General features: G+C 62.3%; 3 protein-coding genes across 4 annotated transcripts in view; 1 reads left to right on the forward strand and 2 right to left on the reverse strand.

The window, feature by feature from the left end:
• The window catches only part of RECQL5 (RecQ like helicase 5), a 28840-nt gene extending 11902 nt beyond the window's left edge, over positions 1-16938 (forward strand). Inside the window, exons 8-19 of one of the 2 annotated variants that reach the window (XM_068977661.1) lie at positions 12599-12817; positions 13056-13155; positions 13287-13323; positions 13445-13503; positions 13590-13663; positions 14184-14277; positions 14503-14637; positions 14885-15423; positions 15567-15657; positions 15853-16071; positions 16250-16319; positions 16409-16938. In XM_068977661.1, coding sequence (XP_068833762.1) covers positions 12599-12817; positions 13056-13155; positions 13287-13323; positions 13445-13503; positions 13590-13663; positions 14184-14277; positions 14503-14637; positions 14885-15423; positions 15567-15657; positions 15853-16071; positions 16250-16319; positions 16409-16509 — 1738 coding nt within the window. In that variant the 3' untranslated portion in view covers positions 16510-16938. The remainder of the gene's footprint in view (positions 1-12598; positions 12818-13055; positions 13156-13286; positions 13324-13444; positions 13504-13589; positions 13664-14183; positions 14278-14502; positions 14638-14884; positions 15424-15566; positions 15658-15852; positions 16072-16249; positions 16320-16408) is intronic. The other variant, XM_068977662.1, reaches the window with a different exon arrangement.
• On the reverse strand, positions 4347-5000 carry SMIM5 (small integral membrane protein 5). The gene is made up of 2 exons (XM_068975856.1): positions 4874-5000; positions 4347-4456 (listed from the first exon to the last, which is right to left on the reverse strand). The coding sequence occupies exons 1-2, from the start codon at positions 4998-5000 to the stop codon at positions 4347-4349; spliced, it is 237 nt and encodes a 78-aa protein (XP_068831957.1).
• Positions 16939-17471: 533 nt separating the features above from the next.
• MYO15B (myosin XVB) overlaps positions 17472-24284 on the reverse strand; it is a 30110-nt gene continuing 23297 nt past the window's right edge. The window contains 21 exon segments of the mRNA XM_068977521.1: positions 17472-17531; positions 17701-17841; positions 17923-18056; positions 18169-18314; positions 18571-18686; positions 18825-18970; positions 19143-19239; positions 19370-19447; positions 19549-19643; positions 19736-19851; positions 19954-20030; positions 21253-21329; positions 21692-21764; positions 21861-21921; positions 22094-22239; positions 22646-22803; positions 22907-23018; positions 23223-23364; positions 23449-23567; positions 23703-23821; positions 23955-24030. Coding sequence (XP_068833622.1) covers positions 17472-17531; positions 17701-17841; positions 17923-18056; positions 18169-18314; positions 18571-18686; positions 18825-18970; positions 19143-19239; positions 19370-19447; positions 19549-19643; positions 19736-19851; positions 19954-20030; positions 21253-21329; positions 21692-21764; positions 21861-21921; positions 22094-22239; positions 22646-22803; positions 22907-23018; positions 23223-23364; positions 23449-23567; positions 23703-23821; positions 23955-24030 — 2289 coding nt within the window.

Genomic DNA, 24284 nt, shown 5'->3' on the forward strand with positions numbered 1-24284 from the left:
TTATTATAATTACATAATTGCACTTAACATTACATGAAAAGGAAGCAATGGTTAATAGCCGAAACCCCAGTTTTACAACCAGGGAACAGGCAAGGAGCAGTTAGGTAGCTTACCCAAGGTCACACAACTAAGAAGTTACTGCTCTGAGGTTTGGACCCAGCTGTTCCACTCAGCTGCACAATCTGAGCTCTGAAGCACTATGTTGGACCTCAGAACAAGCAGAGAGGGAACGTATTTCTTTCTGTAAATACTACTTGACCACTTTAGAATCATTCAGATGGCATTTCTGTCAAAAATAGATGTGGACAAGACAGCTGTAAACAGTTCCTAAAAATGCAGAAGGATTTCACAATCAGGTTTCTTTGCAGATGCCTTTTTTAGAAAGCCGACTTTTACTTTTTTAATTTAAAGCACTATTTGCTTGTTTGACCGTGTCGGGTCTTAGTTGAGTCACATGGGATCTTTTGCTGCAGTGCATGGACTCTCTGGTTGTGGTGCACAGGCTCAGAAGTTGTGGCACGTGGGATTAGTTGCTCCAAGGCAATGTGGGGTTTTAGTTCCCTGATCAGGGATCGACCCTGAGTCCCCAGCATTGCAGGGTGGATTCTTAACCACTGGACCACCAGGGAAGTCCCCTTATTCTGCCTCAAAGAAAGAAAAATTAGCAAATAGACAAGTCAGGAGACCTGATCAGCAAACCCACACTCAGAGAAAAGTGTGTGTGTCTGTGTTTCTTTCCATCTCAGATGAGGAGTGTAGAGTATGTATGTCTCATATACGCAAACATTGCTTTAATTGACTTTTTCTATTAATTGCTGGCCCAGGTCAAAAAATTCTTCTGAAATAATCACCAGGAAGGGAGTGATATGATGGGAAGAGGTAGAGAATGCTGTTGGTGCCCTTGGCATGGCCTGGGGCCCAGGGGACTCCCCTGGGAGGAGCAATGATTAAGTTGAGATGTGAAGATGATGTAAGAGTTAGAATTAGGGGACAGCAGCCAGCTGCTTCCCAAGGAGAGTGAAGAAACATTTTCTAAGTACAGAATTATTTTGTTTTCGGTAATTTTTTAAATGATCATTTTGTTGTTGTTTGTATCGTGTGGCTTGCAGAATCTCAGGAACCTAACCCAGGGGATTAATCAGGAACTGGATCTGGACCACGGCAGTGAAAGTCCAGAATCCTAGCCACTAGGCCACCAGGGAACTCCCTGTCCTCTGTTTTTTAGGCTGTGGAATTTGTTGTTACTCATAAGCAAATATATTGTCCTGAAGGTTGTTATTTGTAGATTGCTTTCAAACATTAATGTTCAGGAAGACAGGTTTCAGAGAAAACAGTGTTGTGTGGCCTCTGCTAATGAGATTCTTGCACCGGTGGCTTGACTGTAGTTTCTGAGATGTGATGTCTGGACAGTGAACTGTGCAGATCCAAAGCGGGGAGTGAAAAACCCTTGTGAGACACCGAGACCACAATCGTGGGCATTGTTGGAGCAGAGGCCACAGGCAGGGGCTGCAGCGTGAAGAGGCGCGGAGATCAGCGCCGAGATGGTGGGGACGCTGCGGCAGGGACCGCAGGCAGACACGACTGGCAGCCTGGTCCAGGGTGGCACGGCGGTGGGAGAGGAGAGGTCTGGTCGCCAGCGTCAGCCGGGTGTTCTCTGGGCTTGGACGGCCTGACAGCGCCTCTTTCCTGGCCCCCAGCTGGCTTGTTGTACCACCTTGTATATTCCTTCCTACAATAGAGGGGGATTGCTGTCTCCTCTCCATGCCTATCTTCCCCAGAGGGCCGATCAGAGTGTGTCAGGCTGCTGTTGTGCGCAAGGAGGTCTGGTTGGTTGAGCCGCGGGGGCTTGGAGCCTGCTTGAGACCTGACCGGACAGCTGCGGGGGAGCCACTGGTGGCGGGGCTGTGCTCCTGGAAGCCCGCGAGGGCAGGGACGGCATCTTATTTGGACTCGGCAGTTAGGTGCTGCCTGGCCTGGAGGAGGAAAACACGAGTGAACTTCCTGTCCACCTGCAGGTGGCCAGGGCTGCCCATGGTCCCCAGTTCTTGGCAGCTGCACCCAGGAGCCTGAATCTTTTCTAGAAAAGAGGCTCAGTGTCAGTTACCCTGACGAAGGATGTTCTCGATGCTAATGAACCTGCTGAAGGAAGATCACACTGGGCTGTGTCTTCTGAACCGACGCCTTCCTGGGGAGCCTCCAGCTTCAGGTGCTAGGCCCAGAAAAGGCAGGGCTTCACATGTTCCCGCCTTCCCTGTGTTTTCTTCTGGGAGGGAGCCGAAGATGGGCCCCACCCCAGCTGTTAACTCCTAGGCCACACCCGCTCACAGGGAAGGGTGTGGGGTGCGGCTCTTTGGGGCCTGAGATTGTTAGGTGGTGGGTGATGGAGTGGAGCCTTATCAGCACTGCAGCTGGAGGCCTGGGTGTGGTGAGCCAAGGCCCCGAGCCAGACAGGCGGGTCCTGCCACTGTTCAGCTGGTCCAGTTTAGGCAAGTTACCTACTTCCTCACCTTTGAAAAGGGGATCAGAATGGTCCCTTTGGCATTAGGTTGTTGTGACAATTAAATGGATTTATCTGTGTCAAAAGGCTTCAGGCACGCCTGTGGGTGGGATGAGCCCTGGGTGCATTTTAGCTGCCTCTGTCCTCACTGTTATTGTTATTACTATCATCACTATTATTCTGACCCCATTCTTTCCTGATGGTGGTAGGAGGGTAGAGTGTACAGACAGATTCTTGCATTTCTTTTATTTTCTGTGGAACCATTTCCTCTCTGGGACTTCCACCCAAACCAAACCCGTTAGACAAGTCCCTGGACACCGGGGACAACCAGGGAGAGGGCTTCTCCTGCTGGCCTGCCATCTGGAGATGGTGGAGTGGCGGGGGCTGGCATCCCCTCTCCCCTCCCTGTTTCCCGAGTGGCTGGGGCTCTGCCTCCAGGCAACCAGGGCAGGCTGCACAGGCCGAGAAGACGGAGGTGTGTAAAGAACACGGCGCTCTTCATGGCTCTGATGGACCGGTATTGGGGGAGGGCAGCAGGTACTGTGAGAGCCTCTGCCTCCCCTACACTCATTCCTGGGTTTGTAGCTCTACCTGGAAAGTTCTGTGGAGAGAAAGTAAACTGGAGGGCAGGAGGCGGGCAGTGCTGTGTGTCAGCAGGAGCAGTCCTTAAAACGGGTCCACGTTGCTCTGGCTCAGCCCCCCAAATGGAGGGGCAAATAAGGATGCTTCGTATCAGTGGAGCTCTTAGGATATGCCCAGTGTTGGGCCAGGTCATCGTGCCAAGGCCATCTTGGTTTATCCTCACAGGCTTACCCGAGGAGGAGGGTACCAGGATTGTCCCCATTTCACAAGGGAAGGAAACATGGCCTTGGAAGGCCGAGTCACATCTGTTCATGTAGCTGGTCGGGGGTGTGGGGTGGTGGTGAGGATTGGAACCCAGACCGTCTGGCCCACTGGGGAGAGGATGTTGCGGTCGGGAGGCAGGTTATGGACGACAGTAGGGACCTCACCTCTCTTATTCCAGAAGTTTGGGGGGACCTGCTAGGACAGGGCATGCCACCTACAATTAATGGCCGTGGTGACTGTGGCGTGGCATTCTTGAGCCCGGCACCTGCCTGGGGCAGATGCAGCCTCCGTCGCGGCCGACCAGGTTCCGGAGTCTTGCCCCCTTGCCCCCTTCCCCTCAATGTGCCATTCTTGCCTGCATGTTTCTCCAGCTTCCGTGGGCACAAGGAGAGCAGAGGCTGCAAGGAAAAGTCACTGGCCACACCCCGGGGCTCCTGGCATGCCGCCCTCCCAATACACAGGGCCCAGCCTGGGGAGAGGGGCACCACAGAAACACATAACCAGAAAGCCTTTACTGGAAAGAAGCAGGCAAACACTGGAAAGAAGCAGGCAAACCCTGGAATAGAACACTGACATGTTCCCCACTCTGGGGGGCGCTTGGGACCCAGTAGCTCCTGCACAGAGCCCCTCTGATTGGCCTGCTTCTCTCTGGCATGGGACCCCCGAGGGCCAGCTCCCCACAGATGCGGGCTGTTCTCCAAGTACAGGGACCACGCTCTGTGCTTTGTTAAAAAACTCAGGTCGGCAAAGAATCCCTGGTGGTTTTCTATCTTCGAAACCATCGATCCCTCCTGGGCATCTTGTAGGTGAGAGTTCTGTGGCTGAAACAGCCCGTTTCCTTGCTGAGGCTCCACGTCTCTCAGTCAGCATCCGGGTCCCTGGGCTCAGTCAGGGCTGAGCCGTGGGTCTTTGTCTTGAGGGGTGAGGGCTGCGGGGCCAGGCTGACACCTGGGTCGTGGCGTCGGCAGTCTCCTCTCCGGCTTCTCGGCCATCTCCCTGGCCCTCAGGGTAGGGTCATGGGTCCCACCTGGGTCCTCCTGCCTCTCCGCCTGGGCCAGCAGTACTGACAGCAGCAGAAGCCGCAGGCAATCAGTAGCAGCAGCACTACAGTGGCTGGAAAGGGTGGGGAGACAGCAGAGAGCACGGGAAACTCAGACCGGGTGGGGGAGAAAGCGCGCACCTCACTTCTGAAGAAGCCCCCTTGGGGGCCTGGAGGACCTTCCCCAAAGGTCTGCTTACAGGTCAGAAGCAGCGAGAATCTGGGGAGAGGAGTGACTGTCCCCACGCTGGCCCCCAGAGCTTTTGCTCCCTTCACCCCTGGGCCCTGGTTTTCAGCACACCCCATCCCCAGGCTCTGCATGTCGGAGAATAGGGGGAGATCCCCTGCCCCCCACCCCACCCTCTGGAGACATCTGCTGCTCCTCCTCTGTCTGGGTTACCACCCAGCCCTCCGACTGGCTCCGTGGTTTCCTCTCCCAGACGCAAGGAAGAGCCCTGGGTGCCGAGGAGACTCCGGGAGCCCCAGCTTACCTGTGAAAACCACCAGGACCGAGAAGGCCAGGACCTCCACGGGCTCGGCCTGCGGCAGCCTCTGCAGCTTGAGCAGCAGCCTGTCCCCGATGGAGTGTATCTCTTGCACGAACTTGCTGGCTGCCATGCTGCGCCGGGCCCCTGCTGGGTGCCTCCTGGGCTGCAGAGCAGAGAGAGGGCCTGGCGTCCCCGCAGAGCTGGCTCCCGAGAGTCCGCCCTCTCACCCACCCCGGCCCGCAGAACGAGTTTGTCAGGTCTCGCCCATCAGAGTCCGGTGGCTCACCAGGGAGGAAGCGAGCCGTGGGGCCCCTCACTCAGCGCTGGCACTGCTCCGGCCAGGGACACGGGGGAGCCTGAGGCCCCGCCGGGCACAGCCAGCCCCGGGAGGGCTCTGCCAGCAGCCAGGGTCAGCCACACTTGCTGGCCGTGAAGGTGACTGCCCTGTTCCACTCCTTTGTTTTGAGACACAACTCCTAGGTGTTTTCAGGGTGTCTGGTATGGACACAGCTCCCCGGTTGGTTTCCCGGTAGGGACACGGGGCTCTGGGATCCCAGCCTGGCACCCTTCCCTTTCGTCACTTTTGGGGATAGCGGGCTGGCTTCTCCCGGGAGCAGGCTGTTGGGGGCTGCTGGCCAGGGTTGGCCAGAGGTGAGCACTGACTGGGGGGGTGGTCTGAGGCCCCCTAGGGTCCCCACCCCGCTCATCAGCCCCATTTCTTTCCTCATTCGGTGTCTTCCTGTGAGAAGGTGGGGTGACGCCGTACTCCAGTTTTCCCCAACGAGTCTTCTTTCAGGATGGGACCGGGCGTCCCAGGGAGGGTGTAAGCGCCCCACTCTTACTGGCTGGGACTTGCTCTTCTGGCTCTCAAGAGGGTCCTCTTTCTCCCCCACACCCTCCGCCCCCCTGAGTGGCTGGTCAGCCTCCAGGCCCCCTGACCCAGGGCTTCCTCCAGCCCGTCCTGCCTGAGGGGCCGAAGGTGAAGGCCCAGGCCAAGTCAGTGAGTCAAGGCATGTTATACCCGAGACTTTCTTCCCCTAGCGCCTTACCGGTGGGCACGAGGGAGCCAGTGCCTCTTGAGAGAGGGCTCAGAGACAGCCTGGGCCAACCCAGCCTCAACCTGTTCACCGAGGCGGGGCTGCCAGCGGCCTGGGGCTTGCGCCAGGCCTTAAGCTCTTGTTGCCACCGCCCCGTCCCTGATCTCTGCCTGGCAGGTTCGCCCGGTGCGGGCTGTGGTCACCCCCGGCCCTGCCACTGCAGCGGAGCGTCCTTAGAGCCGCCTGGAAGGTCATCCGCCGGGCCCTCTGCGCTGCCCTTGGCTCCCTGCCCTCTCTGGCATGGCGGCCTTTGCTCAAGGAGGGGAGCCCCCCTCCTGCCCAGCCCTTCCTTCTTGGGCAGCTCTGGTCGTTAGAGGGTGGGACCTCCTGGAGGCCTCATAAGCCCCACGTGTGGTCACTTAGGCCACTTCTGCCCCCCCACCCCCGTCCGCCTCGCGGTCCTTCAGGGCCTGGATGGTGGCTGGCACAGGTGCCTCCTCCACAGGGTTCCTGCTCCCGTCTGGCCAGCTGGCCCTGTAGCACAGCATTTGAATCATCCTGGGTTTGATGCTGCCGGCCTCCTCCCTGCTTTTGTGACTCGGAGTCACTTTGTCTCTCTGGGTCTATTCCTCCCCTCATTTTACATGAAGACGGGGTGCCCACCTTGAGGCTGTCAGGAGGGAGGGTTGGGCCCAGCGGCGGGCTCCGGGAGTGCCCGGGGCACGTGGTTCTGCTCTGGGTGGGGAGAGGCCAGACGGCCTTTGGGGGCAGTCACGGCCCCCTCCCTGCACACGCCTTCCTCCAGCACCTTTGGGGAGTGTCGTCTGCGTCCTTCATGCCAGGATGTCTGTGGTGTGTGAGGTGAAGGAAGGTGGGGGGGGGCCGGCTGGAGGCGGGGAGCTGTGTTGTAAGTGATGATGCTACCGCAGGCAGGTGGCGATGGCTCCGTGGAGGACTGGATGGTGTTCTGTCAGAGGCCAAAGCTCCTGGAGTCAGAGCCCCCCAGCTTCTCCCATGCCGCAGCCCAGGGTCTGCACCTTTCTGCAGAGGAGATCAGGAGCCCAGTATTCCAATGTCCTGGGAGGCATAAGATTCTAGAATGCCATGCGTCATCCCCTTCTGCCTCCTTTCTTTTGCACCTGGGGACCCTGAGACTGGAGAGAGGAAGGGACCTCTCCACGGTCACACTGTGCCTCCCTGGACGCCTGTCCTGGGAAGCCTGATCTTTGCAGACAAGATCAGGAGCCGTGCACCAAGGGCCTGGCCCGTGTGACAGGCTCAGCACAGGACCAGGGCTGCGGAGACCAGCCCCACCCACACATGGGAGTCTGGAGCACAGCGTCTTCACTCACCGGGCCGCGCCTGCTCTTTGAGAACCTCCTGTGACTTGTCACCAAAGGGCAGATCTTGCGAGTCTTTCTGTGTCAAGTTCATAAGGACCCCTTTCCTCAGGTCACACCGAGCAGACCTCCTCCCGCTGACCCGTGGAGCAGGTGTGCACAGGAGCGTGGTCCTGGGCCCCTGGGCGTCCCACACCCCAGGTTTCCTGGAGGATGAGAGCCTGCCCGCCTGGCCCATTCCAGTGGGCCGACCGCAGCCCTCAGGGAGTGTGTACCAGGCTCCAGGGCTGGGCTGCTCTTGCCTCCCTTCTTTAGCTGCACTTGGCCTGTCTTTCTCAGCTTGATTGGCCCAGGGCCTGCATTGCCTAATGGAGCCATCAGAGACACTCCTTCAGAGGAAGCAGGGAGCGCAGGCTGGCAGGGGGGCTTTTCCACTTGTGCCCCCATGCCTAAAGGCTCAGGAGGGATTGCAGAGGGGGTGGCTCCGCTTCTGAGCGAGAGGTTGCTTGGAGACCCTGGTCAGTCGGGGTGCAGAGGGGGTGCAGGTGTGATCCCCAAAGCAGGGAGGAGGAAGGTGGAGCGGAGGCTGAACTGCTGTGCAGGAAAGGCGGGGCCTGTTGGCCCTTCAGGGCTTAGGAAGTGAGAAAGCTGCAGACTCATGCCCGGGGGGCCCAGGCCCCACTCTGGGAAGAGCATCCGTCCACGCCAGCTGCGGGCCACAGACTCGCACGGCCGGGGCCTGTGGGGACCGGAATCAGCCAGCTGCGCCTGGGTCAGCCCCGGGGGTGCCCGTGGGATCCCGTCTGCACCGGGGACAGGCGTGGATCTGCCCCGAAGACCGGAGCCCTCTTTGGTCTCCAGTTGCTATTTCATCCTTTCCAGCTTGGCCTTGAGTGAAAGGAGCCTTAGTGGGCCCCATGGGGGAGTTGGAGGGGGCTTGTACTCCTAGAGGGTGGAGGCACATTCCAGCAGGTCCCGGGCGGGCTTCCCAGCACACTATTTAAAGCAAGGCCAAGGGTGCCTGACGCCGGGTGCCTGATATAACCAGCCGTCGTCAGGTGACCGTGTGGCCGTGGCCCAGCCGTTGCTCAGCAGGGAGCCCTCAGCGTTCCCAGGTGTGGCCCGAGAAGAGGGGGCACTCCAGGGAGGGCTGCCTCTTGTCCCTTTAACCTTCCTCCCATGTTTGGAGGGAGATGGGAAGGGAAGCCCTGTGGGCCTCTCTATATGTTTTGCCAGTCTTCCCAGCTCAGTTCCGCCACACTCTTTCCCAGACTGTACTTCCTGCCTGTGAACCAAGGAAGCTAGAGTATCTCCCAGCCCCACGCCCAGTGGCACCTCAGTTAGGAGCAGCCAGAACAAGTGGTGGCTTTCCCTGGCTCTCGGCCCGTATGGCCCTTCATGGCCCTGCCCCAGCCAGAGGGGCAGCCTGCAGAGCGGGGAGATGCGCCAGGCTGAGGGAAGGCTGGCAGAGCTGGAGGGACTAGGACACGTGCCTTTGGGTGGCATCTCCTGGCACAGAGGGCTTTGCAGCTGAGCAGCAGGCATCCTGCAGGCCAGACAGCTGCCACCTGGTACTGAAGCGGCCCTGTTTCCTTCTTGCCAAACTGACGCTCCAAGTCCAGGCACAGCTGTTTGGTGACTGATAAGGGCCTGTTGGTGCCTCAAGGGTCCAAGGGCTTCTTGCCCTGCCTCGTTATTTTATCAAGGTGGGTTCATCCACCCTTACTTGTTGGAGAAACAACCAGAATGAGGCATAACTGAAGGCCGTGGGTGTCTTAGCAGATTCCCGAAGCCTAACCAGCGAGGCAGAGGTGCCCACTGTGCGCTGCGCTTCCAGCCTTAGCCCCACCTTGCGGTTTAAGGGAGACACTTGAGCCCTCAGCAGCCCAGAGTCTCCAGCCCCATAGCTCTGCTTGCTGCTGCTGACTCTTCCCAGTCCCAGGAGCTGGGCATCACCCTTGTGTCCCTGCTCAGGGACTTGTGTCTGAGGGGCCCCGTCCACTTGCGTCCTCTGGGCCTGCAGACTCTAATCCCCGCCTGCCTGCCTGGGCCGTCTTGCGGTGGCTCACCGCTGCGTCCCTCCCTCACTGGCGTCTGTCCCCTCTCTCTGTCATCACCGCCCGTCGCTGCAGGGCTTTTAAGCCTCCCCAGCCTGCAGCCCAGGCCAGTTTCTACAGCCTCAGTGGAGCCAGGAACACACAGGCTGATGTTTGGTTTCCACCGTAACCTGGGTGGTTGTTTTCCTTCCTAGGTAGATGTGGGCTTGTTTGCCTTGGGGAAAACATCTGGGGGGTAGGGGTGGGGGTGGCTGGGGAGGGAGCCTTTAATGCTGCTTGTGTGAGGACAGGGGAGGCTGGAGCAGTGTGTGTGGGGGGGTCCGCACTGTGGGCCCAGTACTGAGGTAGGGCAGTCCCCCCCCAGCTTCACTTCTACCCCACCCTGGGGTTAGGGCCCTCAAGCACTGGCCTGGTGCTCAGGGAGATTTGGGGGCTCCTGAAGATCTCAGTGGGCACTGGGAGGAGGACCTGGGCCTAGCCCCCCCTAGCCAAGAACACCAAGCGTCCCCCTACAAGAGGTGGGAGCTGCTGCTCTTGTTCAGGACATCCACATCCTGGGTGGTTTGAACTGGCTGGGCCTCAACTGGGAGAAAGCAGGTACTTGATCCCGGGGGGAAAGGGAGGCTCAGTGGGCAGGCGAGAGCTCCCTCCCCGGCCAGGCCAGCCAAATCCCTTGTTTAAGCCCCCTGAATAGAAAGAGCTTAAACTAACTTTTGTCGAGTAAGCAGGCTCCCCAGGGCCCTCTGCCTGCTCAGCAAACAGAGAAAACCACCCTGCGACAAGGGCTATAGCCTCAGCCCCGGGGCCGTGCTGGGTCCTAGTGGGAGAGGGGAGAGCCCAGGCTTGGAGGGGACGCTGTCTGGAGACTGTGCCCTAGTGTGTCCCCCAGGACCCTCTTCTCCATGTTCGTGGTGGATCCACCCTCAAGGCAGGGGACCCTGGCGGCTCCCTTCCCTCCTCCCCCCTCTGTGACCGGCCACTCACCTGCGAGTCAGGTGCGGCGGGGGGCGGCCACAGGTGCAGGGCAGCCCAGCGGCCGGCCTCGAGTGTCTCTCCTCCCTGCCTCCCCCGGCCAGCCCCGGCCGGGCTCACACCTCTTCCTTCCTTTGCGGATGCGTCTTTCCTGACCCGCGGCTGCGCCCCGGGTGCCTCTGCTCAGCGTAGCGGAGCTCCTGGCTGTTGACAGCCAGCTGCTGTCTCGGCCTCCGCTTTTTTGTTGTTGGTCGTCCTGGAGATTCAAGTGTCACATTACTCAGGGCGGCCGCTCAAGTGGGGAGCCAGTGCCCCTGCTGTGCCCAGAGGGAATCCCTGCTGGGAGGGCGTCCTGCAGGCTTCCTGTGCCTGCTCCCTGCCCCGAGGTCTGCCCTCCTGTTCCTCCTCCTCTTCCTCTCCTCCCTCCTGGCTGGTGTGGGCTGGGCCTGGGCTGTGAGCTGATAAAAGAGGAGGGCGACTCGCACGTTCCCTGGCGAGGATGACCTCTGGGAGGCTCCACCTGAGCGGCGAAGTCGGGAGGGAGGGGGCTTGCAGCTCTCCAGCCGTTGGCACCCCAGGCCCCCCTTGGGGGACCCATGTCCCTCAGCCCCCAGTCTGTCCTTCAGGCGACTCCCCAGCAGGCACCCGTCCTCTCTTCTCCTGGGAAAGAGAGAGGGGGAGCTGCCGGACCACCCAGGCTGTCAGCCCTCTGGCGCGACATCTCGGGGAAGGACTCGGGAGTCCCGAGTGACCGGGGAGTAGCCCAGGCTTAGCCCGTCCTTCGGGAGGTGGCCCCGGAGGAGAGAGGACACTGCTGCTCTTTTCTCGACAGTGTCCGCTGGGGCTGTCTCCACACTCCTGGCCCGGCCAGCAGGGACGGGCTCCACAGAAGCCCAGTGGCCAGCAGGGCCGTTTGACATTTGGCTGGTCATGCCACCCCAGCAGACCAGGCGGTGCCCGGAGCAGGACAGGGGCCGACCCTAGCCCGCATCTGCGAGCTGTCAATGGAGCCCTTTGAGTGTGAGCACAAAACGCCAGTGAGTCAGGGCTTGGGGGAGGGTGCGGGGAAGGAAGCCAGGCTTGTGGCCTCACCACTCGGATGCCAGAGTGTCCCAGAGGCCAGGCAGGCGGCACGGACTTGGGCGGCGGGGTGAGCAGCGTGGGTTTGGGTGCGGCGGGGATGGCGCCCTCTGGTGGCCGCGCAGCCAGCCCACCTTTCCTCCGGGCTGGCCTGGGGTCTCCGCTCCTCAGCCTGTTCCTTGCAGCCCCAGGCAGTGCTTGTGTTTAAGTCGTGTCCCAGCTAGAGCAGTGGTGCCAGCTCTTCTTGTCTTTGGGATGTGGTACCTGGATGGCCTTGCCTCTGCCCTGGCCTCTCCAGAGGCTTCGCCCACCCTGTGCTGCATGCCTGCTGCAGGGACCATTGTTTGTAATGGCCCGGATGGAGCTGTGCCCTCCCCCCCACCCCCGGTCTCTACATCTGCCCCAGTGATCCACTGGGCCCCCACAGGAGAGACTGCTGGAGGCTGGCACCCCAAGGGGGCTGTGGTGGGTCAGGGCAGAGGAAGATGTGAGGAGGCCAAGGCTGTGCTCACCAGTGCCCGGCATGGGGTGCCAGCCCAGAGCTGCCTGGTTCCTGTTCTCAAGCAGTCTCTCGGTTCCTGGCCGTGTACACTGGGTCAGGCAGAGGCTTGTTAGGGACAACAGGGAGGAGTCGCCAGGAGACAGAAGCAGAGCAGAGCGCCGAGGTGGGGTAGGGCTGCTTCCTGCTGTTCCCTCTCCCACTCAGCAGAGAGTGAGGAGCCGTAATAAGAGCCCTAAGTGCTGAGTGCTGTGGCGCACTCCGCAGCGCTGTCTCGGCTCTTAACGCTGCCCGAGGGGCCAGGGCTCTCCTTGTACCATGTTGTAGGCGTGTTATGCTCGAGGTGCCTAGGCTTCATTTCAGGAGGTCAGACGCTTTCCCCAAGGACACAGCCTCAGCTGCAGAGTCAGAGTCTGCACCCAGAGGCGATGCTCCTCCCAGGGCGCCCCACTACCGGAGTATGGAGAGGGTGCCGGGGCCTGGAGCCCAGAGGAGTGCCCCGTGGAGAAGCAGAGCGGGTTCGTGCCCTGGCTCCCCTGGGCACATGTGTTACATGGCTTTGAGGAATCTCCTTCAGCTCGTTGTCCTCATCTATAAAATGGGCACCCCACCCAGCCCAGTGATGCCTTGTGAGACTTGCCCGAGATGCTGGCCACAGTGCCAGACAGCCATGCTCAGGCAGAGTTTGGGGACTGGGTGAACAAACGCTGGCCCGAGCAGGTCCCTTACCACCCCTGCTCCAGGTGCCGCCATGCTGCTATTGCCAAGTACTTCGGGGACTTGCCCCCCGCCTGCACCAAAGGCTGTGACTGCTGCCAGAACCCCGCAGGTGTGCGGAAGCAGCTGGACGCTTTGGAGCAGAGAAGCAGCTGGAACAAGACCTGCATTGGGCCCTCCCAAGGGAATGGCTATGACCCCGAGCTGTACGAAGGAGGCCGCAGGGGTTACGGGGGCTTTAGCAGGTAAGGGGCCATGAGGCCAGGGCCCCCTAACCCACTAGAAAGAGTCTGGCATTCTCTCCTTGGGGCCAAGGCCAGATCAGAAGTGATGCATGCCCCCGCCCCGAGGGCCACACTGGGGCCAGGACATCAGCGTTGCCCCCAAGCGTCCAGGGCATCAGAGACATCACTGCCCTACTAGACGTGTGATGGGAGGGCAAAGCCCAGACCCAGGACGGCTCACACCCAGCCTGTCGCCTAGGTATGATGGAGGATCTGGAGGCAGCGGGGACGAGGGCAGAGACGAGGCCCAGAAGCGGGAATGGAATCTCTTCTACCAGAAGCAGATGCGCCTGCGCAAGGTGAAGGGGGCAGGGTTCAGGTGGCTCTGGGTGGCCCCTGTTCACACCCTCTCAGCCCCTTGCTTATGCTAGACTCGGAGCTGTGTTGCTATGGGATAGGATGACTCACAGGACTTTGTGTCATCTTCCAGGGCAAAGACCCCAAGACAGAAGAATTCGTACCCCCAGGTCAGTACAGAAACGTCCCCTGGGCTGGTCCCAGGGTGTGGGTGGAGGAGAGCTCGTTGGGGGGTCAGGGACGCAAGAGAGCAGGCAGTAGGGTGGAAGGACTCGCCTCTCCTCCCCGCAGATGAGGACTGTCCCCTGAGAGAGGCTGCCAGTAGGAAGATCCCCAGGCTCACTGTGAAGGTAGGAGGTGGGCAGCTCCTCACACCTGCCCTCAGGCTCCTTCCCCGACCTGGGACCTGTGTGACCACCTTCCTGCCCTGATGCAGGCCCGTGAGCACTGCCTGGGGCTCCTGGAGGAGGCGCTGAGCAGTAACCGCCAGGCCGCAGGTTCCGCTGACGGGTGAGTGTCGTCAGCCCCCCGGCTTGCTTGGGCGTGCGTGCTCTGTCCCTCAGTCGTGTCCGACTTTCTGCGGCCCCATGGACTGTATGTAGCCCACCAGGCTCCTCTATCCATGGGATTCTCCAGGCAAGAATACTGGAGTGGGTTGCTGTTTCGTCCTCCAGGGGATCTTCCTGACCCAGGGATCCAACCCTGCATTCCTGTGTCTCCTGCATTGGCAGGCAGGTTCTTTACCACTGAGCCACCTAGGAAGCCCAGTTTATTTGGGCACCTCTCCCCAAATTGTGACTCATCCAAGGGGGTGTGGGTCTTCACACAGCCCCACCGGGGGCAGGCTTGGCCATGACAGGCTGCCAGGAACTGCCGAAGGACAGTAAGCCACAGGGGCCCAGACAGTCCAGGCTGGAATCCCTGTGCCCAAGGCCATTCCCACCAGGCCCTGAAGCCATCTCCAGGGTCCCCTGCAGGAATCACAGGGCTGACCTCAGGCCTGACACCTTAATCTCATTGCTGCCCTCAGACTTGACCTCCAGGCCAAGGCAGTGGAGCTGGAACACGAGACATTCCGCAGTGCCAAGGTGGCCAACCTGTACAAGGCCAGCGTGCTGAAGAAGGTGGGCGCCGGGCAGGGGCGGGGGTGCGGCTCCCCACCCAGGGGGCCACTCATGTAGGGGGAAGCCCGGCTCCCCACCTTCCCTGGCTGCAGGGATTTCTAGCCAGCCCTGTGGGGCTAGAACTTGTCCAGTGTCCAGTTGCCTGCAAGCGTGAGCCACAGAAACCGCTCATGGGAAGCCTGGAGCTAGCGGGTGCCAGCCAGGGCGTTCCCCCCCCCGCCCCAGGTGGCTGAGATCCACAGAGCCTCGAAGGAGGGGCAGCTGTACCGTGTGGGAGGCAGCACCAGCAGCTGCAGCGCCCAGGCCGAGCCCCCGGAGCCCACCGAGCACGACATCCTGCCTGCCTCCCAGGTGTACTCGGTGAGTCCACCACGCCACCGGCGCCCCGGCCCCTCGCCCTTCATATTAGCACCGTCCTTGCTCCTGCTGGCATCACAGCCCTGACCCTTGCTCTCCCCTGCCCTGGAGCCCCCCAGCACCTCTCACCAGCCCAACACCCAAGCCTCGGCCTGCCCAGCCTTGCCTTCCCCGGCCCCCGCGGCCACACCTGGACCTGCCAGCGAGTGCTGGAGGGGCCTGTGGTCAGCAGCCTCTTTCCTCCTTGCAGCTCAAGCCCAAGCGGGTGGGAGCTGGTTTCCCCAAAGGCTCCTGCCTGTTCCAGACGGCCACAGAGCTGATGGAGAAGACGTGGGTCCCGGAGCAAGAGCCCCGGCCTGAGCAGGGTGGTGAGGAGGGGGCCCCCAGCCGGCCCTGTGACCGCCAGGGTACGGAGTGCGCTGAGCCCCTCCCCGGGCTCCGAGGAGAGGCCCCCGGGAGCGGTGCTGTTTGTCGAGGGCCCTCCCCCGAGGAGGAGAGAGGCCCTGCCCAGGGCAGCCCCACCACCAAGGTCCGGGTCAATAAGAAGCAGCAGCTCCTGGCCGCCGCGGCACTCAAGGACTCTCAGAACATCACCCGCTTCTTCTGCCGAAGGACCAAGAGCCCGCCCCCACTCACTGCGGCCCTAGGGGCAGATAGTACCAGCCCCTCCCGTGATGGGGTGTGGAGACCCCTGATGCTCCTGGAGAAGGGCTCAGGGCAGGAGGATGGAGCCGTGGGGCGTTTGGCTGCCCGCCCCGAGACCAAGGAGTGCGCTGAGGAGGGGCCGAGGTGAGTGTGTGGGCAGTCTTGACATCCCCTTGGCTCCCTGGGCCTCTGCAGTGGGGCTGGTTCCTGCCACGGGCTTCGCGGGGCTGCCCGGGCTGAGGGGGTGGAGGCGACTGGACCCTGATGCCTGCTCCCCCTCCGGCCAGTGCCTGCCCGCTCAGAGACCAGAGGCCCCCCGAAGGCCAGCCCAGCCCCACAGAGGAGGCACAGAGAGGCAAGCGGCCGAGACCCCAGCAGGTACCGAGAGGCATGAGGCTGCCATGCTGGAGCCTGCTTGGGGGGCCCCGAGACAGTTGTCTCCACTGTCCACACCCCAGGGCAGATGGGCCTGGCCAGAGGGAGCCAGTGGACGCAGAGGCCCCGTCTTCCAGAAGGAAGGGAGGGGCTCAGAACAGGGGACCCCAGGTGACCCTCCGCTGTGGCCCTGCCCAGGAGAACCCGGGGAGCCAGGCTCAGAAGAGGCCACGTCCCTCAGCCAAGGCCTCCATCCTAGCTGAGGCAAAGGGCAGCGTCTCAGCCAGCGACCAGAGCCCCCCGAGCCCCCAAGGCTCCTGCCAGCTCTCGGCACCCAGCATTTCCCTGAAGGAGGCTGCGAGTGTGGTGGTCAAGTGTCTGACCCCCTTCTACAAGGAGGGCAAGTTTGCATCCAAGGTATGGTAGGTGGATGGGCCCTGTTCTCCCCTGAGTCTGGAGCACTGGGGTGCAGATGGAGTGGGGGAAGCGTGAGTCCAGGCCAAGAAAGGCGGAAGCCCGCGGCCCCCTCCAGGGTCTGCCGTGCCCTGGATCCTGGCATGGGTGCTCCTGGCTCCTCCCCACCCTCTCTCTCCAGGAACTGTTTAAAGCCTTCGCCCGCCACCTCTCACACTCACTGACCCAGAACCTCTGTCCGGGAAGAAGCGGTGAGTGTGAGCGGCACCGGCCGGGAGGGACTTGTGGGGGCTCTGCCAGGAGGGGCCTGGCCCTCACGCCTCCTCCCCTCCAAATCTAGTGAGGGAAGAGGCACAGGACGTCATCAAGCAGTTGTTCCACGCCCGAGCCCGGTGCGAGAGTGAAGCCGACTGGCACGGCCTGTGTGGCCTGCAGAGATGACCGATGGGGCCCGATGGGGCCCACATTCCTGCCTGCCCCCCAGACTCCAGCGTGGCCCACCCCGGCCTCACTCAGGACCAGGGAGGGTGGGCGGCCTGCTCCCAGGCTCTCCCCGCTTCCAGCCACACCTCACTTTGGAAATGGGCCCAGACACCTCCCAAAGTGCGGTCAGCCCACCTTTCTTTTTGCTCGCAAAGCCTGAGGCCCTCTTTCTCCTTGCCTGCCTGCCTTCCTGGCCCTCGCAGTTGGGTTTTCTGGGCCAGATCCCCAGGTGAGAAAGGGGCATATGGTGTGGTGGCTGCCAGAGGAGCAGAAAGAAAACGGTCCCTCCACGTCTTAAAACACTTTAAACTCAGGGGGAGGCCCAGCAGGCCAAGGCCATGGAGCTGATTCAGGAGGAGCCCCTGCTGCCCTTGGTCCACCCCCACCACCCTCTCCCCTCACGATGCCGCCTGCAGCCCAGCCCAGAGGCAGAGCTCATGCCAAGAGAGGCAGCAGCCCGCCCTGCCCCTGCTCAGCTCCTGGTCAGGAAGGCCGGGCGGGACATCAGCATTTACAGGAGAATAAAGTGTCCGGTTGGACACGCACGCGCGCAGCCCTGTTCTCTCAGGAGTTTTATTTCCTCAGCAGCCGCTCCTCCCAGGTCTGGGCACGTGCTGATGTGGGGCCAGGGCCCAGGTGGACATCTCTCCCAGGCTGGGTGACCCCCCAGACACCCAAGCTGAGTTCCTGCAGTCCCCACCACAGGCCCACCCCAGAGCGAGGCTCACAGAACTTCCCCAGTTGAAGTCCCTGTAGCAGCCCCACTCTGGGCCATGCTGCAGTGGATTCCAGGACAGCCAGGTGCTGAAGTCCAAACCAGACTAGCCTCACCACACCCAGAGGAGATTGTCGAGGTGAGACATGGGCCGGGGAGGGGTCCCGTCTCCATCTCTGCCCCCGCCTTGGGTGCAGCACGGCCCCTAACTGGAAGGAGGGTTGCCGTCCAGCAGGAAGGTGATGGTGTGCTTCAGCTCCTGGGCCTGTGCAGGTGTGGCACATGAGGGCAGGGCTCCCCCGCCAGCCCCCCGCTGTTGTCCCCCAGCCCCGCCATGCCAGAGCCCTGGGCAGCAGCCTGGGCCAAGGCGGCCGGGCACACCGGGCCTGGGTGAGGCACTTACCACCTTCTCAGGGCACGCGGAGGCCACCCACCTGTGGAAGCTCAAACCAGATGGTCTGGGGGTTGTCGGCTGAGCCGTAGTTGAGCTCCAGGCCAGGGGAGCCCTCTGCCTCGAGTGGGCTCAGCAGGTGGAGCCGCTGCAGGTCCCTCAGGGCGATGGAGCAGCACAGTTCCTGGGGGGCGGGGTCAGTGTCGGGGGGAGCCCAGTGCCCCGAGGGTGCCCAGGCCGGCACGGGGGCAGGAGCCCGGCCCACCTGGGAGCTGGGGTCCATGAGGACGAGGTGCTGGCGGTTCAGCCCCAGGAGGCCGGGGCTGGGCAGGGCCGGATTGCTCACTCGCAGCACCGGGTAGACCGTGTACCCGAAGAGGGGCAGCTCGCTCACGGCCTCTGCAGACGGAGAGCAGGGCTGGTGGAGAAGCTGCTTAGCCCCTCTACCCTTGGCCCCTCCTTCCTGGGTGCCCCCTTCCCCCTCCCTGGCCGCCCCCTGCCCCAGACCCACTGATGAAGCTGATCTGCGCTTCCTGGGAGCTGTATCCTCGTAGCTGCCTCAGTTCCCGGCCCATCAGGCTCTTCACGGTGGCCACGTTCATCTGCCATTGCTGCTGCCACTGCTGCTTCCTCGGCAAGTAAGCCAGGAGGTCTTGCCTAGGACACAGCCTGGTCAGGCGAGGCTGGGCAAACAGCCAGTGCTAAATCAATGAACCAGTGGCTACCGTGGGTGAGACCAGGGATCCAGACACATGGATGAGGTGTGGGCCCTGCCCTGGAGGAGTGTGGCGTAGGATGGGGGACAGGTGTACACAGCCCGCTGGGTTAGGGTCATGAAGGGCACCAGTGGCCTTGACTGTGGAGGAGGGGGTAAGGGGGTGACAGGAGACATGGGGGCTGCGTTCACGCTCACTCTGAGAGGGGCTCCTCCTTGTTCCTGCTGAGCTGCTGCAAGGCAGCCAATCTGGCCAGCCGGGTGTCTTCCTGGGGGCTGAGCCCCAGCTTCCCCTGCAGGTAGTCCCGCAGCACCTGAGCGGGACGGGGGCAGCAAGGGGGTTGCTCCTGAGCCTCAAGCCCACTGCTGGCACCCTCCCTTCTTTGAGGGCAGGGATTCTTGGAGGGCCCCTGCCCAGGCAGCTGAGGCTGGTACTACTGTGCAAGGCAGACCTGGCTGTAGTGGGTGCTGATGTAGGTGGGATTGTCAAAGTGCAGCCGGGTCTCCCAGCCGAGCCGCCGGCTGTGCAGGCTCACGTCCGGACCCCCCAGCACGCTGTTGAGGTACTCCTGGGGCCACAGGGGCCGCACCAGCTCACCTGCACCGAGAGTCCAGGTTCCCAACCTGAACAGGCTTACCAGGGCCAGCCCCGCCCACGGCCCACCCAAGCCCCGCCCATGGCCCGGCCAGCCCCAAGCATGGGAGCTGCCTCCCTCAAGGCCACAGCAGTGGAATCCACCCTGAATTCCTCCCCAGGCCAGGTGGCTCACCATCCCCTTTGATGAGGAAGAGGGCAAACTCCTGCACTTCCTGGGGGTCCGTGATGCCCATCTGCCTGCACAACTCCTCCAGCACCTCTGCTGCCACCTAGACATGTGGACAGAGCCATGATGGGGGTGCTGGGGAAGGAACAGGACTTCGGGGGTGGGGGGGTTCCCAGAACTGAGACCCACGGCTTCCCGTGTCTCCCCGCCCCCTGCTGTGGCCCTGCACTCACCGTGAAAGTGCGGATATTGGTCTTGTAATCCACACCCCCAGGCAAATGAATTAGGACCAGGTGGACTACTTGTCCTTTCTGCCAGGACAAGCGCAGGGTCAGTCCACCCGTGAAAGAGGCCCCAGCTCCTGCCACCCACTGGGAATCCTGGAAAACTGCCCGGCCCGCACCCCCAGTACCAGGAAGGCCTGCATCTCGCCTGGGGAGGGCAGCCGCCGGCGACCCCCATACTTGACTGTGCTCTGGAGGTGCTCTTGGCTGCTCTGGGCCAGCTCTGCAGAGAGGAGCCAGGCCGGGCTGTGAGCATCTCCCTGCCCCTCCCTGAGCAGCCAAGACCCCAGCCCAGAAGCCCCTCCCTGCCAGCACCTTGGTGAGGACCCCAGTCCTGCAGAAACTTGGTCACGTAGGGCATCAGCGTGTTCGACGGGGGGAAGCAGCCCGTGAGGAGGCTGAGGAAGCGCCAGCCTCTCGCGCAGAGTTTCCTGCAGGGCAGAGAGCCTGGGCCTCAGGCTGGCCAGGCCGCGGTGCTGTGCTTTTCCTGAGAGGCCCACCCCTGCCCCCCCCCACCCCCATCCCCCACTCACGGCCGGGGGTGTCCTGTGACCTGCTTGATGGCCTGGCAGTAAACCTCGTCCCTGAGATCCTCCTTCTCCTGGCAGAGCTGTGGGACAGGAGGGGCAAGGCGGTGGGGCTGGGATGGCATGGAATCTGAGGTCAGAGAGATCCTGCTAATGGCCACGGGCAGGGGCCAGGTTGGGGTGACAGCGACAGTCCTCTCTCAGGCTTGGTCTCACTCGGCTCAACAGCATCTGTACCGCTGGCCATTCACCAAGTCACCAACTTCACCCGCTTCCAGGCCGACCTGGGTCCTGTCCTCTTTCTCTGGTCCCTCTGTCCCAGTCATCTCAGCTGACTCCCCTCACCACCGGGACCTCTAGAGGCTGCAGTGCCCTTGGGCCTCTGTCTGCACTCATGACACCCTGGGCCTGCCTCCAGCCCAGACATCTCCCCTGAAGCCCAGACCCTCCACTTGAAGACTGGGACTTCAGACTTCAACAGATTCCGCCACAGGCCAGCCCTGCTCCCTCACTCAGGCATCCTTGTGGGAGACCAGCCAGTGCCCTCACCAAAGCCTTGGTGTCATCCTTGGCCGCTCTCTCACACCCCACATGCATTTTATAGCAAAGCCTTCCTGCTGCCTCTGGGCCTGAGCCAGCACCATGTCTAACCTAGAATCATGGCAGTAACCCTTCCCTTGCCCTTAAACTCCCAGAATCACAGACAATAGCCAGAGCAAACCCATGAATTGTAAGACACGTCTGTCTTTCAAACTCTCCAGTGCTTTCCCCAATCTTGAAAACTCAGACGTCCTGACAGTGGAGGGCAAGGCCTCCACACTCTGGACCCACCGCCCTTCCCGGTTCTCACTCCACTCCCCCTCACTCTCTGGCGCCAGTCTCCTTCCCCTCCCCCCCCAACCCCCCCCCCCCCCACCCACTCACACGCATTGCCCTGAGGCACGCAGGCCTCACTCCCTGGCCTCCTTCAGGCCTTTGCTCCAGGATCACCTTGTCACCAAGCCTGCTGCACCACAGCAGCCCCGCCCCTGCTCTCTCTCTCTCTCCAAGGCACTCTTGGCCCCGGGCATGTTGCATGATGGTTTACCAACCGTCTCTTCTGTAACTAGGTTGTAAGCTCTGTGGGGGCTTGACCAACTTGGCCCAGTTGTCCTGGGCCCAGCATGTAACAGCTGCTCAATGAACATTATTGGATGATTTGAACATGTAAAGGGGATGCCCTGGAGGCCCAGCAGGAAGATCGAGAGGGGCCCCCAGGGCTCACTGTCTCCCCTGCAGCTTCCGGCACGTTCAGCCCGTGCTCACCTTCAGCAGCCCGTAGAGGAGATCCAGCTCGTTCTTGCCCCGCGGCTTGGACTGGTCCCCCATAAACTGCATCAGAGCTGTGGGCAGGACAAGATGCATGGTGAGCCGTGGCTGGTGCCATCGCTACGTGGGGCCATCTCGTGCCTTGCTGTCAAGATGCATGGGAGCCAAGCGGGGTGGCAGTCCCAGCCTTACCAGTGAGACAAGGTTCAGGGATGCTGTGGGCCCCAGGGCTACGCAGAGCGCATAGTGAGCTGGACCCACCACTGCCTTCCAGCGCAGACCCCATACAAGCCACAACCCCTTGAGCATGAGTAGAAGCGGGGAGGGCCATGTGGCACAGGAGCCACCAGTGCGCCTCCCTGAGAAGGCAAACTCAAGAAGGCGACTGAACTCCTAGGTCGCAGGCACAGGGACCCAAGAGGCTGTGGCCACTCACCCTGGAAGCTCTCCACAGCTTGCCTGTTCGTGTCCTCGTCACTGAAGCTGATGAGCGATTTCTGGATGGGAGCCTGCAGCCAAAGAGGCTGGGCTGTAGGTCTGGGGCCGGCGGGGCAGGGCCAGCGGGCAGGTCTGCGGGCTTGGCTCCCCCCCACCGTCCCCTTTACCTTGCTGTACTGTACCAGGCTGGCTGTGGCCTTCTCAGCATCTCCACTGGTCTGGGCCGGCCTGAGGGGGGATGGGGGAATACACCCCTGCTTGCTCAGCCCTCCCACTCCCCAATCCCAGGCCGGGTCTAGAGGGTACAGAGAGCCCTGGCTCGGGGGCTTCAAGCAGGGAGGCCCACTTCAGGGGGACTGAGGGTGGGCTGGCGCGGGGTGGGGGCAGGAAGGGCACTCACAGGGTCTGGGGTTTCCGGAAGTAGCGCAGGGCAAACTCCTGCATGGTGTAGTCAGAGTCCGTGGGCAGGGCCACGTAGGCCACGGAGGGGGACAGGCTGGTGGCCGAGTTGTCACTGCGCGCCTGGCTCCAGGGGTGGGTGGGGAACTTGGAAACACAGGAGACCTGGTGCCACCTAAGGGTCCACTGGCCTGTCCCGCGGCTCTGCCCCAGCCCCCAGCCCCGCCCACCCCAAGAGGGCCAGGCAAAGCAGCTGCAGCGAGCACGCCACCAGGAGGCAGGAAGGGCGAGAGCCGTTTATGGAGCACTTTCAGGCGCCACCGTGCTAGGTGCCACGAGGGCCGCATGAGGGGCGGACAGCCCCGCCCTGGCCCACGGGGAGCTCAGTCTTGCTGCGGAGCGGCAGGGCAAGAAACCAGGAGCGGGCGGAGGGGCGGCACCAGGCCAAGCGCTGCCCGCCAGGCAGGGGGATGGTCCTTGGCGGCCCGGGGCCACGGAGCCCTTTCCTTGGCTCCTACTGAGGCCTTGCCTCGGCCTCTCCCGTCTTCCTCACCTCCGATGCCCTATCCCCCTCTCTGCGCTGCAGCTGACCCTTGTGCCCCTGGCTGCTCCTCTGCTCAGTCGAGAAGAACGAGTCCGGAGCAGCTGCCGGCTGCACGACGTCAGCAGGGAAGAGTCCGGAGCGGCCGCCTGCGGAGCCGAACTGCCAGCCTAGAGACGCCCAAGCACAGAGCCTCACCCACGCGCCACCCAGCACCGTGCCCACTGGAGGCGCCGCCTCATCTGCCTGCCACCCTGCTTGCCCCGCAGATACCTGGCTCCAGGGTGGCCACCGGCAGCAGCTTGATGAGGTCCCCACGTTGGAAGCTGAGGAGGCTGTGGTCATCGGTGATGTAGCTTCGCAGGGCGATGACATAGCCAGAGTCCTGCAGGTGGGCAGGCGGGTGAGGGGCCAGCCTGCTGTGACCCCTTCCTACCTGTCCCCCCTGCTCCCTTGCTGGCCTCACCCTCCACCCAGCGTCCCCGACTCCAGGCAGCTCGAAGGAGCATGGCTGACAGCCCCGAGACCAGCCAAGGCAGACTGGGCAGCAGGCAGCAGTGGTGGAGGCCCCCAGCCAGCCCACACTTGCCTTCTTGAGCTCGCTCAGGAAGAGCTCGACCATGGCCTTGATGGCTCCCGCCCGAGCCGTGTGCAGCACCAGCTGTTCACTCCTCAGCGACAGCTCCAGGGTGGAGCCAGCCGGGCACTCCACGCCCAGCACCTCAGCAAAGCTGCGCCCAGGGTGAGGGCATGAGCCGGGGGGCCGTCTCACCAGCCCACCCCCGCCCCCAGCCCCAGCCCTGGCCTCCGCTCACCTGTATGAGCAGAGAGTCTTCAGCTGGTCGGGGTGCAGGCTGGGGCCCTGGGTCATCTTGAGCAGTCTCAGCCCCCGGTGGGACACAGCCAGCAGCTGCACGTCGCTGCCGCTCTCGCCCTGCTCGGAAGGCGGCTGGGTCACAGCCCGGCTCCCAGCTCTAGGCCACCGTCCACCCAGCCGGCCCCAGCTCTCATCCTGCTCCCGAGGGATCCAGCTGGCACCCAGCCCGCTGCCATCCCCAGCCTCACTGACCGAGACAGGGAAGATGCGGGAGAAGTAATTGGCCCAGTTGTCCCTGGCGGCCACCACGATGCGCTTCTTGACACCGTCCTCAGCCGTGTCTAGTGAGTCCAGGCCCACCTCCAGGTCTCCTGCGGCAGGAAGAGCCCCAGCCTGTAACCAGGCTCCTTCACAGCGGGGACCCCAGAGTTTACTCCCTCCCTCTGGACAGGCCCAACCCCCGTCACCCAGCTCTCTGAGCCTCCTGCAGTCCCTGGACCCTACCCAGCAAGTGTTTCATCTTGCGCCTCTCGTCCTGGGAGATACGGATGCAGGACTCAGCAAAGGTGTCCCTCAGGATCTGGGAGGCAAGCCAGGCAGTCACCACCCGGTCCTGAGGCCTCAGCGCACCCCAGATGCAGCCATGCCCGGAGGAAAAGCTGCAGAGCCCCGTGGACGCGACACTGAGGGATGCAGGGGCTTCCAAGCTCAGGGCCGTGTCCACCCAAAGCTCCCACCTGCCCCCCCCAGCTGCCTGCACTAGTCAAGCTGCTATTCCTCCTTCAGCTAAGCATCCCTGAAAGAACAGACCTGGGGGAGGAGGGGTGCTGTAGA

The sequence above is a fragment of the Capricornis sumatraensis genome, chromosome 8 (genome assembly GCF_032405125.1).
Source record: "Capricornis sumatraensis isolate serow.1 chromosome 8, serow.2, whole genome shotgun sequence".
NCBI classification, from domain to species: Eukaryota; Metazoa; Chordata; class Mammalia; order Artiodactyla; family Bovidae; genus Capricornis; species Capricornis sumatraensis.